This window comes from Equus przewalskii, chromosome 5, assembly GCF_037783145.1.
Source record: "Equus przewalskii isolate Varuska chromosome 5, EquPr2, whole genome shotgun sequence".
Lineage (NCBI taxonomy): Eukaryota > Metazoa > Chordata > Mammalia > Perissodactyla > Equidae > Equus > Equus przewalskii.
This window is the reverse complement of record NC_091835.1, coordinates 11823786-11844832: the sequence shown is the minus strand read 5'-3', so window position 1 is coordinate 11844832 and position 21047 is coordinate 11823786. Positions and strand designations below refer to the sequence as shown.

The 21047-nt window shown below is 41.8% G+C and overlaps 1 protein-coding gene across 3 annotated transcripts in view; it reads right to left on the bottom strand.

The window, feature by feature from the left end:
• ACSL3 (acyl-CoA synthetase long chain family member 3) overlaps positions 1–21047 on the bottom strand; it is a 73120-nt gene that overhangs the window by 14514 nt on the left and 37559 nt on the right. For all 3 annotated transcript variants that reach the window (XM_070618398.1, XM_070618400.1, XM_070618399.1), the window contains 8 exons: positions 17521–17935; positions 8777–8954; positions 7397–7506; positions 6443–6581; positions 4297–4447; positions 2866–2989; positions 2546–2617; positions 1088–1227 (listed from right to left, as the gene is read on the bottom strand). In XM_070618398.1, coding sequence (XP_070474499.1) covers positions 1088–1227; positions 2546–2617; positions 2866–2989; positions 4297–4447; positions 6443–6581; positions 7397–7506; positions 8777–8954; positions 17521–17895 — 1289 coding nt within the window. In that variant the 5' untranslated portion in view covers positions 17896–17935. The remainder of the gene's footprint in view (positions 1–1087; positions 1228–2545; positions 2618–2865; positions 2990–4296; positions 4448–6442; positions 6582–7396; positions 7507–8776; positions 8955–17520; positions 17936–21047) is intronic.

Genomic DNA, 21047 nt, shown 5'->3' with positions numbered 1-21047 from the left:
TAAAGAGATTCTCTTCACCCACTACTTAAATCTTAATTTCTAGAAGTCCAACCAAGTAAAGAGTATATGATTTTCTCTTAAGAACCTTTCAAGTAATATTTGAATTCAAAATTGTCAGGTTTAATTTTGTACGTTAATGGAAAACCCTCGCTTAAGCCAGAGCAATTAGTTTTACATCGTTACATAATACATATTAATACAGAATAATCCTTAAAAGCAAATTAATTTTTTGCTTTAGCTTACTTCATTACAAATGTGTAAATATTTGTACACAGCAATCTAACTTTTTAAAATGTCACTAATTCAAGTTCTGAAATGTTTATTGTTTAAAAATACCTGGTAAATCAAAAAAAAAAGAAAACAATTCAAACATCTAATTGAAACATTTCTGAAAATAGACTAATAAAATAGATTGCTTACTACCTTGATCAAAAAGGGGAAAAGGGTTGTTTGTTTGTATTATAACTTTGAAAAAAGTGAAGACCAAGAGGCAATCATTTTTAAAAAATAACATTAACAGGCTTTACAAAGTAGGTTATATATCTAGACAACTAAAAGTAAGGCAGGGAAAAAAAACCTATAAAGTTTTAAATAATGTGAAGCATCTGAAAACTGTATTAATATTTGCATTAAAAATAATCTGAATGCCATAATTTCACTTTCTAATTTCTAATCTATTTTATAAATCTACTTACTCTATTAGCACTACAGAAGCAAAAAACAGATCTGTGGTAAAACTGGTCATTTAACAAAAGCACAAAACATTTAATCATATTTGATTGCAATTTTATATTCATATTGAAATAAATTTAAAAGCAAAGAGCAACTATTTCTCAAAATAATTAAAATCACATAAATGTCCATAAAAAATATAACTACACTATTAAACACAGCAAAATTGTAAGTGAAAAATTTTTTCAAATAACTGCAATTTTTTTAATTCCTCATATTCTTACAAAGATGGATTTTAAAGAGTCTCTTTGAATTTTTAAAATAAGTTCATTTCCTATAACTATCTCAATTAACTGGGCTATTAATGTGAATCAAACGATTAAATTATTAAGGAGGGGAGAACCTTTATACCCACCTGTCACATAGTGGAGTACTCTGCCCTTTTGCAATCTGTTCCATTTTGTAATTATAGGCCAGAATAAACAGATTGCGTTGAAAGCTACTCATTTCATTCACTTTATTCATGACATTTTTGTAGATTCGATCCATGATTTCCTAGATTATAAAAATTCATTAATACAGTCAATAATGCTATCAGCTGCCTTACATATTAAAATCTTATCAGGTTAATATTTCTATCAATATTGAGGCATTTTTAAAGATATATTCTATCAGGAACAAACTTTTAAAATAGAGCCACAATTAGTTAAAAAATGAGGTTGCTGTAAAAATAATTTTTAATAGCAGAAACAGATCTAGATGCTCATATGAGTAGTAAAAAAAAGAGAGAAATAAAAGCCTTAAGACAGTAATATGCCATTATTGATTCTTTATATTGCTTTGCTTGTTTATCTTATTTATTCTGAACTAAAAACTAAACTCACTAAATACATGAACTACTATATGAAATGTTTTTTAAACTTTCATAACTTTATCCTATAAAGATATAGAGTACCACATTTTTTTTGCTCACAAAAGGACCGTGGGGGATTTTTGGTTTTTTGGGTTGTTGTTTGTCTCTTAATGCTGCACCCGGGAATTTTTCCTTGTCTGCACTGCATTTTGCTTGCTAGGCCTACTGCTATGAAGTATACTTTAATGACTTGAAATCGTTCTTCCTCTACAATTTTAAATTATATTTAATTTTTAAGTAAACTAAGAATTTATAGTAAGATACTACTAAGGAAACCCTATACCCATAGAAACTCCAAAACTACTGGGCATTTATATTTGACTTCGCAATTACTAAGTAATTATGCTTGGACGTGAGCACTCAGGTATCTGGTAAGAATTCCCACCACTTTCAAACAAAATCAGAAAACCAGGTAAAACTTAACAGTAAGGAGACAGATCACCATTGCTGTCCCATTTCTACTGATCTGATCCCCAGCCCCTCCCCATGCCTGGTATTTAGTTGAGATGCACAGCGCATTTCAGGTAATTCAAAGTCGCACCAACTTCTCTGTCACTGTTTTTGCGTCTAGGCCAGACTTTCCCTGAGGACTCAGGAGGTAATTACACGATTCGTATAGAAGGAGGTGATCTCAAACCTTCCCTTCTGTATCCTGCTGGGCTTCAGGTTTCTACTAACAGCAAACGAGTATCATGAAAATGACTTGAACAAGAAGCTTTTCAGCAAAGGGAGATAATAATATCATATGGAAGCTGAAACTAAGTTGAGTGTTTAGTAAATAAGAAAAAAAAGTAAAACGAGACTGAATAAATCCTGTAGAGCTTAAGGCAATACAGATAATCAATACGGAATAAATCCTGCATAAACTACCTTGCCCACAATATCTTTTCTACTAACACTGATGTCTGCAGCAGACGACACTTCTTTAGTACTGGACAGTAATTAACGGCCGATTCTTACCGGAACAGCTGCCATCAGTGTTGGTTTCAACACGGATGTGTCCCCTTTGCTTCCTTTTTTTATTTTTGAAGACTAGAGAGAGAAAAAGTGATTTATATAAAGTGATCTTTGTTTTAAAAATTCAATGGAATTCTTAGATCAAAAAGCATATTGTAGATTCATCATTTTAATTCACTTATATTCTAAAAAGCACTTAAAAGGCAAGTGGTTACTTAAAAATGAATAACTGTCATCCTTAGAATATACTGTCATACAGAAAAAAAAGGTGTTAAAAATAATGATGATTTTCTAGTACCTCAAGTCGCAGACGTCTAACTTACCTGATCCGCCAGGGTCTGCGGTGAAGAGTAGCCGATGCGACAGCCATGAGACAGACAGACAAGCTCAGCACTTAACTCTAAAACGTGGGCCAGGGGCAAATACCCGATGTAAACATCTTCTTCTCTAAGAGAAAAGGGAGACAGAGCCACCGTCAGGGGCCTTGCCTGCTGAGAATGACGCACGGGGAGCAAGCTGGGAAAGGCACGCGGAGTGGCCTCAGGACATCAACATGGGCTCCCTGCTGGTGGGGAGGAGAGAGTGTGTGTACGTGTGTGTGTGTGAGACAGACAGGCAGACACCATGGGTGTCAGGGAAAAAGAACAACAGCTCAACCTCAAACTGAGGCGGCAGAGACTCGAAAGCAGAGGCTGTTCCGGTCCTACTGGAAGGCTCCCAGTACTCATGACTGCTGCAAGGCACAGAGCCGAGGCGGAGGACACAGGGGCTCAGAAAACAACACGGAGGGCAGAAGGAATCATCTGAGGAGGAAATGGTCTTTACAGATGGTGGGCGACCAAGCAGAAGAGTTCAGATAGAATCCACAACTGTCTGCCAAGAACTTCACAGATGAGATGCCTGTTCTGAGAGTCAGATTAAATTATAATAAATCATATCTCATGTTCTTACATATGTTCTTACTCACGTTCTTAAATGTATATGTATGTATGTGTGTATATTTCAAGAACTGCCCCCACTCCCAAAATATGAAGGGCAACTGAGGCAAACCCAGAAGGAAACTGTTGCTCTGAATTTTTCCCTGAAAGTACAATTTCTCTCTCCACCCCCAAATTCAATTCCACAGTAACCTGTGTGTGTGTCATTTCTGTACACAGAGCATCAAAAATCTCCAACCACTGTACCAGATGAGGCATCAGAATACTGATTCCATCCCTGGGAACGTTTCCCTTACAATCCCTCAGGCTCCCGGCCAGTGTCCTCTAAGCCTCTTCCCCACTCCAGTCCACCCAGTACGCCCAGTACGCCCAGTACACCCACCTTCCCCTGCTACTACTGGAATTCGTCTTAAAAAGAAAAATCTGAGGCTGGCTACAGAAGCTCAATAAATACTTATTGGGTATATTAAGCTCTCTATATATCCAATATGAATTAGGACATATTTACAAATAAAAATGATTATGGAGGCAACAACAATAACTGATTAAAATAATTTAAATTAAGGGATTTAAGTCAGTTAAAATTTGTACTTTTAAAGTAAAAAGTAAAATTAACAATGATATCTATAAACTATACTTTAAAGCTCACCATTAACCATATTGTAATTAATTTTAATGTCCCTTGTTTTGAAGGAAATGCCTACTGTAAACAGATTCTGAAGGACGAATTCATCCATGTCCTACTAAAGACTCGAATGTTAACACAACAGCAGATATAAACACTGGACTACCCCGTATTTATTTACCATGACATACCCCAGTTCTGGAATCCTTTCTGCCATCCCGGTTATACCAGCAATAATGTTACTATGGGAGATCATGACCCCCTTCGGAAGTCCTGTGGATCCACTTGTATACATGATTACCGCAATATCTAAGGGCGCTGGTTTGCTATGAGGTTTGTTTTCTGTATTGGAGAAAAAAAACACACACACACACTTCTGAGAAATTCAGCCGTATCAATTTTTTTCATAATCATTTGTTACTCATTCAAAAACAATTAATTGTATTCATACAGACGTCAACAAAACAGATCAAGTCCCTGCGCATAAGGGACACTCATTCTATTGGGACAAACATATAAATCCATACTATGATAAGAGCTATGAAGAAAAATGAAGCAAGACAAGGTGAGAAGATGCTAGCAGAAGCTATTTAGATGGAAAAGTCAGGAAAGGCCTTTCTGTAGAGTTCCTGTTTTAGTGAAGACCTGAATAAAGTGAGGAAGGGAGCCATGAAAATCCTGGAATTAGGATAAGAGTGTTTCAAGCAGAAGAAAAGAAGCAAGTGCAAAGGCCCTGAGGTAGGAATGTGCTTTGTATATGGACAGACCAGGAAGAAGTGTGGTGGGGATGGAGTGAGCAAGAGTAAAAGTGGCAGGGAATGAAGGGAGGGAGCAGCCAGGACCACATCATGTGGGGCCTTGGAGGCCATGCTAAGGACTTTGGATTTCACTCGGGTGGAAGCAGTGTTGTTTTGAACAAGGGCTTGTCATCATCCGTGATAAGGATCACTCTGGCTGCTGTGTGACTACCTAACTTAAGAAAGGGAAGGAAGAAGGTAGGGAGACAGAAGACAACTCCAGCAATTCAATTAAGAAGTAAGGGTGGTCGGACCAGGACACCTAGACATTTGCTAAAGGATGTTCTCTGCCTCCGAGCAGGGAAGTTAACTTGGCTACACTGGGATCCCACATTAAAAGACAATGTCCTCCATTTGCACAAGCCTAAGGACAGCAGCGAACACCCTGCAGAGGTGACACAGTGGCAAGACAGAGAAGTAGGTCATGGATGGCACTGCTGACTGCCTGAATTAATCATGGAACTACCCTCAAAGTGGACTTTACATAAGGAGGGTAAAACTGTAAAAACATTCCCAAGTGCACCCTTTCTCTACCTGCCCAGACATATTTCTTGACAACTGTTATCATTCAAGTCCTTACTTCCTAATCTGCCATTCACGCCTTCGTCCCACGGCACCATTCCCCACCACCACTTCTTGGAAACTGTTCTGAGGTGATGTGATGACTCCTGGCTCACCAAGACGCTCCTTGCACTTGGCTCCCGTGAACCACACACGACATGTTTTCTTCCTTCCTCTCTGACCAACCCCTGGCGGCCTTCGGAGGCACCATTCTCTGTGGGTGACCTCCCCTACTCCGACAGCTATAATTAAAACCTAACTGCTCCTAAATCTCTCAACTCCAAACTTAACTCCAGAGTACTAGACTTGTATGTGTCACTCCCCGCTAGCTAGACGGAACGTTCCACCAGCACCTCAAATTCAATATGCGCAAAATTAAGGTCAGCATAACCCTATTCCCGAGCTGAGTGAATGCTCAGATCTAACTAATCACGAAGTTTCCAACTATAAAAGAAATATGGCCCCAGCATCCTGGCAGCTTTTGCGCTATCCGTAAACACCACTACCCCCTCCTCTAACATTTCCCGACACTCAAGTGACAGGAGGAACTTCCGGTCACCGTGAGTAGGGGTGCTGTTGGAAGGTAAAAAGATGCCCCCTCTGGAAGAGGCAGAGTTGGAGCAGGGAGTAAAAGGAGGGATCTAGGGCCGGCCACTCTAGCTATCTGTCAACAGTTACAGAGAGTTCACATTAAACTAACTTTAAGCCATCCAGAACCAGCAGAAACAGGAAAAGGGAAAACCGTATAGTGTGAAACGTATTTTAAATTAATTTCAAGTAAATATTTTTAGAACTCTAATAAACTGTGTGTATTTTCCTTAAACCCCTCTTTAAAGAGTAGACAAACATACACCTAGAGCGACCTCACTTCCCAAAGCAATGGTGTAGAAACGGAGCGGGCGCTTGATCTGACTTTAGGATCAGACCCTGGGACGATCCCGGAGCACAGGGTCACTGCAGGATGTACGTAAGGACGTACCCACGCTGGCCTTCGCTCCCAGAGCCTGCACGGCCGCCATGGTGTGCACGATGACGCCCTTGGGGAACTCGGCCCAGGCCGGTGGCTTTCCGTCGACGGTGATGATATGCCGCAGGCGCGGGACCGTGGAGACGACGCCCTGGAAGACACAGGCCTCGTCACCTTCCTCACCAGCCTGCACCACAGCCTGGCCAGCATCCCGGACGCAAGAAAGGCAGGCTACCATCTTCAACAGATTATTAACGTAACTTCCTGCCTCAAAAAGAAGCAAGGGGGAGGGAGCGCACCAGTATGAATACCACTTTTTTCAGACGTAGAAATACTGGTCTGAAATTTCAATTACTTTTTTATAGCATGAGATGTACTGAGTGTGCCCCCGTTGTTTGGTAAAATTCTTACAAAATGAGCAGGTAAATACAGTAGCTGCCTGAACTACGGAGCAGCCACAAGTCCTCACGTTCTCAAGAAGCTAATGAAGAACGGCGGGGCAGGCAAGGGGCTGACATAAAACTTTACAGAAAAAAGAACAGACCAGATACTGTTTTCACAGGGTGTTGTCTAGTTTCATAAAGTCTCTCTTTTTCCCTTTAAAAACTTCTAAAAACTCATGACTCGATGCTTCAGAAATAAATGAATTACTAGTTTAAAAATAACCCTTCAAAATTACAAACTTATTGAAAATAGATTAGAAAATATAGCAAAGTACAAGAAGGAAAAAACGAGGCTGCAATCCCTCACTTAGACACGGGCTTATTCTCTGCACTACTTACACAGAAATATTTATAAAACCCACTGTGTCGTTTCTAAAGGAAAGGAATAAAATATGACATTCCTAAAAGCTTACAAAGATATTAAGGATTTTAAAGATCATAAAAGAAGTAACTATCAATAACAGGGCTCATGACACTGAAAATGCTAAGTGTCTGTTAGTCATAAAGTAACTGCAGTCCTCACCTTCAACTTCGTTTGCAAGAGTTCTTTACTAGTAATGATGTTGGTCACCTCTGTTTCATTTAACCCATGAACAATCGCTGGACCTCCTAGGGTAGCATACAATGTAACAACTACAGGGAAAAGAAGGGCGAGTCAAATATTCGAACATTTCACGGAAGTATTAAACGTAAATAAAGCCTCAGAAGGTGGATGTGAATAGTTAACAGAGCATGCCGGACCCCAAATCGTTAGACCCATCGTCCATGACCTAACTCTGCTGTGTCTTTCTAACCATTTTAATATACTAACCAACATCGTGCCTACTCACCCTTCCCCAACTTCCCCCAAGATCGCCAATATTTTAAAACAAAAAGGTTTTAAATTTTGTTTCACCTACAGACATTACTCTGGGACTGCCACACTGAAGGGAATTATATCTGACTCCTAAATGTCAGTCTTAATTGTTAACTACTTGGTACTAAAAGATGATAACAACATATACTAAGAAGGTAAGACATTGAATGTCAGATTTAAGGTATTTATGTTAAATAAAGAGCATGACCAAGTGACAGAACTGCTTATTCTAAAGAGGGAAAATCTAAAGAAAAACATTCTTAGAAATGTCAAAATTAAATAATAATAATAACAATAATGTGGGTTTTCATTTTCTTTCTGCCAAACTCGAGAAAGTCGGACTTAAAGTGACTTTAAGAAATGATAATTATTTTAAAGCTTCTCAAAAGAAACATGCTGTGAACCCAAACCTCTGAAAACAAAAAGGTATGCCAGTTTTACAAAAACAGTGGAGGCATTTACAGCAAGAAATCTGGTAAAAGTAGCCTTTCTGGATCATCTACAGGCTAAGACAATGTCCATGCTTAACATCACTTTCGGCATGAAGACCTGTGAACTAAGCTTCCAGGACTACCTCACGGACTGAGGCACCGTGATTACCACTCCAAGAATTACAATATAAAAATTCTCCATATCGTCTAACCTTAGCAGCCCAGTTTGAGTATTGCAAGTGATTTAGGGTTCAACTGTGACTACTGATGGAAGGGGCCTAACAACATGACACTGACTTCCGGGGAATTCCTGAGAGATGGGAGCAGAGCAGTGACCCAGGGGTGCAGGTCTAGTCCCCAACCCAGAAAGTCCTCTATTAAGAGGTGCAGGACCCCTTCCCACACTGTAAAATTTGTTCCACGACTGGTTCCAGTTGCAAAATAGACCAAGAATTCTACCTTGTAACAAAGAGTTCTCCACTGATTGGATGCAAGGTGAAAGTTAACATCAGAATTTTAATCTCTTGAGAATGCAATATTCATAATAAAAAGTTAGTATCCTCTCTCCCACGGTAGCATAAGGCCACTCTCCCAGAAAATAAGCACGCATACGTACGCTGAAAGTTATACATGAAGCACGCCTGGGCAGCGATCATCCACTCGGCCCTAGTTTCACAGAAGATGGCAATGTTGGTCTTTGGTTTCTGACCCAACATCTGTAAGCCGTTTCCAAAATTGAGAGCTCTAACAAAGACATCTTCATAGGACAGCCAATTATAGTGTCCAAGAATAACCTGATAAAACAAACAAAAAACATACAAATAGCTTTTAATGTAACCAAACTCTTAATTTCCAGAAAGAAGCCAGGATGTGTTCCAAACTTTACAGCAAACCAGAAGATTATATCTGCATGTAAATTATTTTTTTCTAACAAAAAGCTAGAAAGTGAGTTTCACATGAAAATTCTATTTTGAAAAATTACTATTTTGTGATATCTTCTATGACAACTCAAATCTCACACAATCTTTTAACTGTAATGGGGGGGGTGTTGTTTTTTGTTTTCAAAAATATTCAAGGTTTGATGAGATCTTAAAGGTCAACTTTCTGGCCAAAGGATCATATACTAATAATACACTTACAGATTTCATTTACTTAAACGATTTGGATGTTAGCTTAAAATTTAGCCTAGTATCAAGAACTACTGATACGAAAACTACTTCCCCTCTACTGATTGCTAGATTTCAACATCAGATGGTACAATATGATTCATAAACAGACACTGTCCAGAACCAAGTAACAGAAATATTTACGGCTGTTCAATTTGAACTCCTCTATCTAACTCTGGACAGCAAAGTAAACAAGCTTCTGTTTATGCAACCAGGAGGGGGACCGGTCCTATCACTCATCAAGGTCCCTCTGCTGAAGCCTGAAATGCTCACTGGCACCACGGCGCTTTCAACGTTTTCTCTGTGCTCACCAGAAGTGCAGGTAACATCAAGTCTACACTTAATAATCCCCTTTTAAGCTGGCTAACATATTTTTGTCTTTATGAATTTTCTCCAACTTAGATCAGACCATAAATCCCCAATTACATACACATTGGATAAAAAGCTCCTCTCGCTGAAAAAGTACACAGATAGCTCCCAAACACGGCTGTGTCATTAATATATGTTTCACACACCTTAAAACCATTTAACCATATTCATTTTCAACATTTAGGAGATTTCTAGAAATAAGAGGCTGGATGAAGATAAAAATCGAAAAAGGATAAATACTGCCCTCTAGTGTCCTATTCCATAATGAACTTAAGAAGTTCAATAAGAATTCTTATTTTGATGGATAAGGCACCTGTATTTCAAACACTTATTTGACTTTAGTGGTGCCAAAGTCTCACCTTGCTCTGCACCCCCACGAAATGCTCAGCACGGGGAGCTCCAATGCCTTCAAAAGGAGCTCTGTGGGGGTGAGAAGACAGATGAGATTTGGCCGAAACGTGCAGGAACTGGACTACAATTAATAAGAATTTTACATTCCAAAGGCAAGCATGAGCTGCCTCCTAGATTCTAGCAGCTAAATGATGAGCTTGATAAGTTTCAGAAAATATATATATTCTTGAAAAGGCCTTAGAGATATAATCCAAATCCATAAACCCATTTGATGGTGCCACCATGTGGCAAAGAAATCAAATCATGAGTTTAATTCAAGTGTGACCAAAATCTGAATTTCATTTCATTCTTTTAACCACTGAACCTTCTGGTGATGATCTTTCCCACAAAGAACACATTTAAAAGACCCTACCTACCCCAAAATTTTATCTGATTTGTGCTGGAAAAAGTTTCCAATCCTAACTTTGTCGCTGCGGTTAGCCAACCCTGAGATGAAACTCATTTTTTTATTCCCTGCCTATGCTGCCGAACACTGGGAAACAACACGCAGCCTCATCATGCCATGATCATACGTCTCACTACCCAGTAGTCTGATCAAGTTTCCCGGTGTATTCACTGTCTCCCCCTCCGAAACGGCTATTTGAACCCACCTCTCTACTCAAATATCCTCCACGCTCGCCCTCCCGTCTCCACTTGCAGGTGATCACGCTGTCTCGTACTTTACTGTGAAATCAGAAATTAAACAGAAACTCCCTTATCTTCCTACCGCCAAGCTGAATGACCTACCCACGCCTGGCCATACTCTTTGCAGTCCCTCATGGTATCACAATGGCTGACACGTCCCTGACAAAAGCCAAACTCATGGGACCTTGCTTGGAAGAGCTTCCCAAATTTCCCTTTCCAGTCCTGACCACCCCTACCTGGACATCCAACTTACTTTTGACTCGATTACTCCACTGTGATGTCTCACAGACAGTCCCCGAATCCAGCCATTTCCCTCCGCCTCCCCATCATCTAGTGCATCTCTCCTCTGAAGTAACGAATGCCGACTGCCAACCTGCTTCCATCCTTATTCCCCTACAGCCCTTTCTTCCGACAGCAGCGAGTGTTCTTTGTGTCTGAATATAAATCAGCTTACTCCTCTGCTTAATACTCTGCAGTGTTGTCCCTTTCCAGTAGGAATGGAGTCCCAAACCTCACCCTGGCCTACAGAGCCCTAAGGGACCGAGACAGTGCCAGGTCTCTGTGCTCATCCCAAACCCCCTTCCCTGCCTCGCTTCCGGTAATACAACTTTGTCCTTTCTGTCCTTCACGCAGGCTGGGCCAGGGCAGGAGTGAGGACGAGGCAAGACAGGCACGTAGGGCACAACCTTCAAGGACTCACTCTGAGGGTCTGAGCGCCTTCTGAAACTGTACCCTGAGGGCCTCAGCCAGCTGGGCTCATCCCCGTTTCAGAACCACTGCACTGCCCCGCCCCACCACACAGAAGGTTCCTTACTCGGATCTTCACAACATCGGCTCCCCCTTGTCACTCGGGCCTCCACTTAGCCATAACCTACCCAGAGAGGCTATCAGGGGTCTCCAACCAGCTGTATTCCTTCACAGCAGCTGTTAAACCTGTTAACTTCTTATTTACTGTCTCTTTTCCTCCCACACAACATAAGATCCATGAGAAGAGCAACCTGTGTGTCTTGTTCATAACTGCCTCCCAGGTGCCTAGAAGAGGACCTGGTATACTTAGCAACTACTCGCTAACTGTGTGGAATGGATGGGATAATTAAACACAACTTCAATTTACTCTGGGCTTTTAGGGGTTTTCTGACCTCTCTCCTCTAAGCAGCCTCACTTTTAAAAAGATTGCTTTAAAAAAAATCCCTATCCACCTGATCACGTAACTCCCGTAGCTACTTTCGTTCTGATCACCATTCAATCACATATATTCTCTGCCTATCATCTCTTAAATACTCTTACCCGCAACCCACATGAGACATAAATATGCTCAGCTTTCCCGAGTCGGGAAAATGAATGACTAGTGTGGCTGTGAATGACCATGGTGGAGTTTCTGAGCTGTTTCCTCGTTTGCAAACTTGGGGAGGGGGACAAGATGACCCCCTCGGTCGCCTTCCTCTCTCTCATTTAACTGGCTGTATTTTTATTCTGTGACAGGTGTGACACACACACGTGTAAATATCAGTGTCATCACTCAGATTATCACTGCCTGGGCCACAGGAACTTAATAATTCACAGTGTTCAGGAATATACGAAATCAGATGTGTTGATGATGCTGATAAGGGTCTCTTTTCTCAAAAGAAAACTATAAAAATAAAATGGAGATAACATACAGAACATTCTCTAAAATAAAAGCACACAAATCCTTAACCCTTCAGGGCCCTGAAGAATGAGACAGTCCAGCAGAGACCAAGTTGTCAGATGGCTGAGAGTTTAACCTCTATAAGCACTAGGACTTTTGTCTTTAACCATTTAGAATACAATTATTTCAAAATTATCCACTTTCCTGCCTTCTTCGACAAAGTACACTTGGCTGCATTTAACCATTCTCTCTGCAAATGAAGATTATTATAAACAAATTATTGTGAGGGAGCCAGAGAGTGTGAAAATACTCAAGAGATCTGGATGGCCTGTAAAAGTCACGATGCTGCTGCTGCCGAGGGCAGCTGACCTTTACAGCATTGACTATGTGCTAAGGACGCGGCAAGCATTAGCTTACTGCACTCTCACAGTAACTCTAAGAGACAGTTACCATTATCATCCCTATTTTACAGAGGGGAAAACTGAGGCAGAGCGAGTAAGGTTAACTCGCTCAAAACCACACAGCTGTTAAGTGACGGGACTAGAATATGAACCCGCGCGGACTGCCTCCGGAATCGAAGTCCTGTACCCACCCCTGTGTGTGTGGATCACAGCAGGGGCGAGAGTGGAAGCAGAAGACCTGAAAAAAACCAAAAGGTAGGGAGGGGTGGGGGTAGTTGTTAGGGGAAAAACCCGATTGCTCTGTTTCTGGCTGGAGCCATCTGGGCCACAGTGGTGCCTTTATCAAAATGGGGACGACAGGACGAGGAACAAGTATGAAAAGGGAAATTCTGAGTGGGGAGAGGACTATAATAACCAAACCACAAGTCCTGGCTAAAAGAGCACCATTATTTTTTATATAAATTATGATGTAAATGTCCTAATAAGTCAAAAAATAAACATCATACTCACATGCAAATAGGATAAGAAATGTGACTCTAGAGCAAGAAACACAAAAGCAGGCGCTGAGGGACAGGAAAGAGGCCGAGTCAATTCCCAGGAACAGAGACGAGTATTTGTGCTGTGTTTCGGGATCAATTTAGAAGGAACGTCACAGTGAAATCTTCTCTTTCTAAGCACTATAATAACACAGTTCCGTCTATTTTCTTCTCTACTGGGTGTAAAATATGTAAGGAAAAAAATTACAGCGTTTCTGGTAGTTAGATCACTAAACGTTTGGGCTGGCCTTGTGCACTTTTATGTAAAATTATTTTTATTCTTTGCAACGCTTTTTCAGGTACGCGTATTTTAAAGATGCTCTGGAAACCAATCATTTCACTGTTCTTCATTTCAAAAGACAATAGAGCAAGCATTTGCCACTGGGAAGGCAGGAATCAGGAGATGCTGACACACATGCCAGGTGCGTAACTCTGCTGGTTTTTTAATAAAACCATATAAACTAAGACAATAGGACAACAGTCCTGAAAGAGCTTGCCGACCCACAGGAACATGGCAGCCTCTGCTGCTCTGCCTTCTGTTTATCTGTGCCCCTGCAGAGACCCGTCTTGGTGAAGCTGATGGCCACGCTACAGTGGGGAGAATTAGAACAGAATTGCCACCACTGCCTTTTCTTCCGCTTCTCCTTTGGTGGGAGCTCAAAAGAGACTTTTAGGGTAAGATGGAACACAAAGCTTCAGAGTTCATTAATTTGAAATAAGGGTCTGAGCACCTTTGTTTCAACCCTATCAGATACATTCTAGGGTTAGTCCCCAAAGCTCAGCCTCCAAAACAGGGCGGAAACTTTACCTATTGCTACATCCTTAGTTTTCTTTCCCAATTAAAGATTATCTTCAAACATGGACACTATTAAATGAAGACACACTTCATCACAAGCATGTGTGCGCCGCACTGCTGGGCGCCCACTGAGCGGAAGGCACACCGCCTGACAACTCCACTCCGGCGTCTCGGCGCCAGCTGAGAAAGATCCCCTTTCACTACCTATCAAAGCAGATGCTGCGGCTGTTGCAATACAACTGTGCAACAAGAAACCAACAGGGAAAACAGCCCAGCTTGTTTAACACGCAGTTGCGATGCCCACTGTCCAGTCCACAGGCCGCTGCTGCAGCTGCAGCGCACACGGACAGAAAGTGAGGTCTTCACTGGCCAGTGGCACCGCGCACTGTCTTCTCACATAAGGCCAACAGGAAATACTGCTTCATTTATCATACACAAAACCTAAAAATTAACTTTATCTTCCCAATGAGCATAATTTCAAACAGGAAAAATGTAAATGTTTTTCTCTATCAGAGTTTGCATAAAGACTTGTGGAAAAAGTCTGATGAATCGCAATGCCCACAGGAGGCAGACCTCCTGCACTAATGTGGTATGGACAGAAAAACGTGCTGACTGCAAACAGTTCTTCCCACCTTCCGATTTTACCATGAGTTCAAATGCTGCTTTGTTGAATAAACACGGACTACAAAGGCACCACGGTCAGGACAGGGCAGAAAAAGCCATGTACACTCTCTCACACACACACACCACACACAAAGGGGAAAAAAACTTCCCTTGTGTCCTTCGTGCATCCAGCCACATTTAAGGAACAACTATGACAGCCCTTAGAATTTTATTTTCTCTTAATTATACTGATACCTGAATTAAGAAGACATTCCATAGTCACCATATTATTCTCCTTTTTCCATACTTGGGAACTAGTTTGCTACTATGAGTACTGAAAAATTGTGCTAGCCCCATAAAAATGCCTATAACATGTGAAGGACACTGCAGAAAAATTAAGCTTCCTGCTAAAATAGGACTTCTGTTATATATGCTCAGATTAAAAATAAGAGAACCCAATCTTTGAATTCAAATAGCATTAAATCGAAAGACAAAAACGAATGTTTTTTTGGAGATAATATGAGCAGCATAGAATAGCAGACAAAGGAGTAGGGAACTTTTACTAGAAAATGTAGTGGTTTTGGTGCCTTTGTTTCAAACTACCAGATCTCTCAAAGACAGAATCAAAGATGGCATACCATAAAAAGTTGCAACTCAATGACAAAAATCAGGCAACAATATGACAATGTTTTGCAAATTATAACCTATAGACTAGAGAAGAATAATCAGGCACACTTAACTACACGACTTCAACTTCTAGAAACGCACTATTAACTCCAGCCAGATCTTAGGTTAATTTAGTAGAAAAAATTCATTCAAGTGAGGCAAAGCTAAGTCAGCAAAAAAACAGCGAATATGCTTTAAAAACAGAATGACCATATAATTCATCCAAACCACTTCTGAGACCAAGGGGGCACAAGGAATGCCAGACCAAGTGTACATCAGGACTTCGCAGGCATAACAAGATAAAAGATCCCTCTACTTCAAGGTGAGCAATACTTACAGATTCTGTTTTCTACGGTCAAATAACGTTTTTAATTCCTAGGAGTTACTGACATTAACTTGCTTGCCATGTCCTTGACATTCAGAAGAAAATGACCAAGGAATTTGTACACTAAGAGCAAAATGAACGGGCCACTAAGTCAGTCACACAGCACGCCCTGGGCCTGCAGCAACTGGAAGAGCTCTAGGCATCTCAGGCCAAAATGCAATCACCTGGCCTCTCCTCCAAGGTTGGAGAGCTCCTTCACGACTGAGAAGAAAGGCAGCAAGAGTCAGGATGTGGCTGGAAAAAAGGACGAGAGAAAAACAGCTTTGCCTACACAGATAGTAAACCTATAACCTGACCAAATTATCGACCAACTACAGGTCACCTTACTGCCTCTAAAAAACTTCACCTTCCATTTTTACCTACTGGAGCTTCAAGAACTGCTTATAGGAAGGTCATGTACCCAAGTTCATAAAGAGCACTTTCACATCATTTCTGTACTTCCTATCCTGCAGAGTGCTAACCTAACCCAGGATGCGAGTCTTCATGGTCACTCATATAATTCTGCCCATTGAAATCCCAAGATATTAAGATAATAAAAGCTAGAGCATTTACACTAGATGCCACAAACTGTTCTACATATATTATGTGTGTATATATACGTATACACTCACACACATTCAATTAATCCTCTCAACCACTCTGAGAGCTGGGATTAGATTAAGGCATACGGAGCGAGACAGCCTGGGTTCTAGTCCTGACTTTACCACTTGCCAGCTATGAATCCCTGGGTGAGTTACCTAATCTATCTGTGCCTCTGTGTTGTCCTGTGTAAAGTAAGGACGATAATACCAACTCATAGCGCTATTGTAAGTCTTAAATAAGTTGATATATGGAAAGCTCTTAAAACAGCCTGGCTCAGAAGAAACGCCAATAAATGACAGCAATCATCTTCACCTCCACATTACAAATAAAGAACCTGAGGCCAACTAGTTAAACAACTTTTCCAAAGTCACAAAGCTGCTAAGTGGAAAAGCCGAGATTCAAACCTATAGGATCTGGAGTCCAGGCTCTTAACCACTATGTTACACTGCCTTTAAGAACGCCTTACTCTCTGTTTCAAATCAAAAGGAGGTTGTTCCATACTTGTGAAAAGAAATTCTGAAAAACCACACAATTGCCACAACCAAAGTACCAAGACATTTGGTGCCCAATGGAACCTACGTTAAAATCAGAAACAGCAGGTCACACGCCAAAACACAGAGCAATTTCAAGCGCACACAGTTGCTTCCGGAACTACCCGGGAATACGCTTTCATGCCCCAAACTGCCGAGATGCTCTATTCCAAGCCCTGGGGAACATTCAGGCTCAGAAGCACCCTCACCAGTGGGCATTCCCAACATGGAAAACTAGGAACAAAGCCATGCTGGAGGATAGAAAGGGATGCGAGCGGTCTAGGCCCATCCTGCCCGTTTCTCCTGCAACATCAGCAAATTCTAACACAAGCAGGGGCCGGTCCCGTGGCAGGGTGGTTAAGTTTGCGCGCTCTGCTTCAGCAGCCCAGGGCTTCGTCAGTTTGAATCCCGGGCACAGACATGGCACCACTCATCAGGCCACATAGCACAACCAGAGGCACTCACAACCAGAATCTACAAGTATATACTGGCAGGCTTTGGGGAGAATAAAAGAAAAACAAGAAGATTGGCAACAGTTGTTAGCTCAGGTGCCAATCTTTAAAAAAAAAATTCTAACACAAGCAGGCCGGGCTTGTGCCTTGCCACCATTTCTATGAGTACATTTCATTCAGAGGGAATTCAAAGGCAACGAAAGATATCTTACCTTTTTAAAAATTTTTCCATTTGGTTGCACTTCATCTTCCTCATTTAAAATTTCACGTGTTCCCAAGAGTCTTTTGTCCTTAAATTTGTTTTTCGCATACATAAAAACTTTATCTAGTGTATCACATCCAGGGTATAATACCGAAGCCAAGCCATCCAGACTGTTGACAGATCTGTATGCAGAGTCGGGTTCTGAACTTACAGGCTTTGCTTTAATTTGGCTTGGTTTTTTTCTTGACTCAGACAAAAAATAATATGGAATGTATGTTAAAATAGTGTAAAGTGATATTACAAAATGTATGAAAAATAAAAGAACGGGGTTGATGGTCTGTTTGAGCTTCATGGTAGACGGTTTTGAAGACACGTGGTTATTCATAAGTGCTCAAAAAGCAGAATTATCAGATTTCCGTAAGAATCTAGAAGGAAGAAAAAGAAGTATTAGTTCAAAATCATTTTTAAATAACTTTAAAGAAAAATTCTTCATATTAGATAGGAAAATGACGATTTTTTTCCATCAAGCAGCAGCTAATACACTGGCCCCAGCAATGTCCTGTCCATTCCTGATATTTCTAAGAGACCCATTTGTATGTATCTATTAACAATGGAATGACCACAGAACAGTTGCCACATCATTCTGTAAACAGGTGGCTCTTTTCCAACCTAACGTTAAGTATCCACAAACACTTGCCAAGAGCAAGGACGGAGAAAGCCAGCAGACCTACAAAAGAATGGAGCCCCAAAGTGCGCCATCTCCTGCCCTCCAGTGGCTCATTACACTGGGGATGACCAGTACCTCACGTGTATGCCACATTCTCCTCTCCTGTGGCCCCACAGCCACTACTAAACAATTACTGCTTTCTTTCCCATGAGCCGGTTCTCTCAACCTAGGCAGCAACAAGCAAGTGGAGTTGGCAAACAACATGAAATTCACTTTCCAGAGCAGCTCTAGATATTTTCCAATTTAGGCAGGTTAAACTGTGGGGCACGAAGGCAGCAAACTTTGGACATTTTATACTTGGCGTTCATCAGACTCACTGAGCATCTACTACTGTCAGATTCTGTTCTAAGTACAGGGACTAGCACAGTCTAAGTGCCTTCTCTCCTGAGCCTATACGCTCACTGGGAGAGGCAGGCAAACACAACGTATGCCTGTCAGGTGCTGATACATCCTACCAGGAAAAACAAACCCAGCCGAGGGACATACAAAGTGCCGGGCGAGGCTGGAGAGGCGCTCTAGCATACGGGTGGTCCACAAGAGCCTCTGGCACATGATATCTGAGCAGAGAGAGAAGGAAGAGAGAGGGTGAGCCCTGTGCCTATGTGGGGGAGAAAGGCACTCCAGGTAGAGAAACAGCCTTCATGTGGCACGTGGGTAATAGTGTCATTTTTGAGGAAACAAAAGTGAAGCAAATACTAACTAATGACTCCCCCAGCTCCAAATCCAGGGCTATGATATCTAGCGTTTCTCATCTCCTAACCCAGCCTCCACAGTGTAGAAATTCTATTCCAGGCAAGCGCAGCCAAGAGATCTGGGGAATCCCTCCTTCCACCCGGTTCCTACTCATGGGCAGAAGCTCTACCCGAGAACAGCGGACACCAATCATCTTGCCTCAGCTCGTTCATAAGGCAGACACTGCAAACCGAGAGGACCAGTGGCTACAGCCACAGCCAGCACCCCACATGCAAAGCAGAGGACAAGCTGCTGTCCCCACCCGGCTCTGGAGCAACGGCACAGAGATCTGCAAAGGCCAGAGAAGCGGGCTGTAAAAACAGAGAACCCTAAGCAATCTCTAAGAGAGCTGACTGCAGGTGGCCTGAGATCCGGGAGGCTCAAGCCTAATGACGTTGTTGAAAACAATGGAGACTGGTACCTCCACGACAGCAACAAGCCCAAGAGCAGACCAACAGGAAGTGTAACAGAGAGCATCAGGGACAGAGATGCCTAAGAAGAACTTGAGTCGGACAGCTCAGACTGGCCTCACACACAACCCCTACAAAGGCCATCTAACTGGATCACACTGTGGGGCAAGTTCCGGCCCCGGGCTTAGCTGAAAACAATACAGCAATCGGCTGGCTGTGGGCAGAGAATAACTGCTGGGTGTGATACTGACAGAGGCAGACTTGGCAGAAATTTCACAAGGAGATCTGGGAAAGAGACAGTTAAAGAGAGCCCTCCTAAAACTGCTGTCACCCGGGAAGAAGGCCCTTCAAGGAAACTGGGGTCCCCAGGCTGTGCCCTCTGAGGAGCAACACCAGAGGATGCGCACTCAGAAAAAATAACCTTCACTGAAATAGGTTTTGGGGCCCAGGGCAGGCCACCCCAAAACAGCCCACAGTAGTATACTGATTATTTTGAATTAAAGTTACTTGAGAAGCAAAAGCTGTATTCTGACCCCCCTGTGTCTGTTTCCCCGAAAGCAGGAAATGAATCTCCCGGGTGAAAGGGGCCCTCCTTGCCTCCTCACCAGAGCCCGGGGACTGAGGGCCCAGAAGCCCGCAGAGACCAACCTGGCTAATTTACTCCTTCCAGCCTAAACTCCTCACTAATTCCGTACCTGAAATCTCAGTTACTTTATCCTGGCATTCCTCACAAATTTGTTTCTTTGTATAAAAGACACATATACTGCCCGCTTTTGTTCACTCTCCAGCATCATTTCTCTACGATCTCCACATGTATGTATTAAACTGGGTTCTTCTCTTCTTAATCTGGTCTGGTGTCAGTTTCATTATTAGTCCAGCCATGAGAACACAGGAAGGGGAGAAAGGAGATTTTCCCCCACTCGACACAGGCCAGCCAAGTCACTAAACAAATAAACAAGCAAACAACACAACAAGAAACCACAGAAAGGGGAGGGGAGAATCAGTATTCAGAATTGCTACAAACCATCTGATGTCCAGTTTACAAGAAAAAATTATGAGGCATGCAAATAAACAGGAAATTACAACTTATACATGGGGGGGGAACAGGCAACAGAAACTGTCCTGGAGGGGCCCAAACATCAGACTTCACAGACAAGACACCAAAGTAGCTACTATAAATACGTTCAAAGAACTAAAGGAACCCATGCTTTACAAACTAGAAGGCCAACTGTGCAATTTTACAAGCTAAGGAACACCTCTACCTTTGCCCATGTACAGCTGGTGAGAAGCCAAGACCCCCCCGAGATGATCCCCAGGCTCCGCTCACCATCCCAAGCTATTTTCTTTGAGAATGTATTGTGTAGTACTCTGGAGAATGAGTCCAGAGAATCTAGATTTTTGCCATATAGGGCATGAAGAGCCTTTGAATGTTTCTGTGTAGGAAAATGGCACGCTGAAAACAAATGGTCCTACTACTTCCAGGACATCAGAACTGCAAAGAATTAAGGCACATAATTTGTACCTTAATAACCCAGGAAAATGATGTTATCTCAGTAAGTACTCTCTCTGAAATTTAATTTTGCATATTTGTACTTTGAATTAAAAAGTAAAACTGTAACTAAAACTATTTTTATCCACACATTATCAATATGACTGTATATATATAAA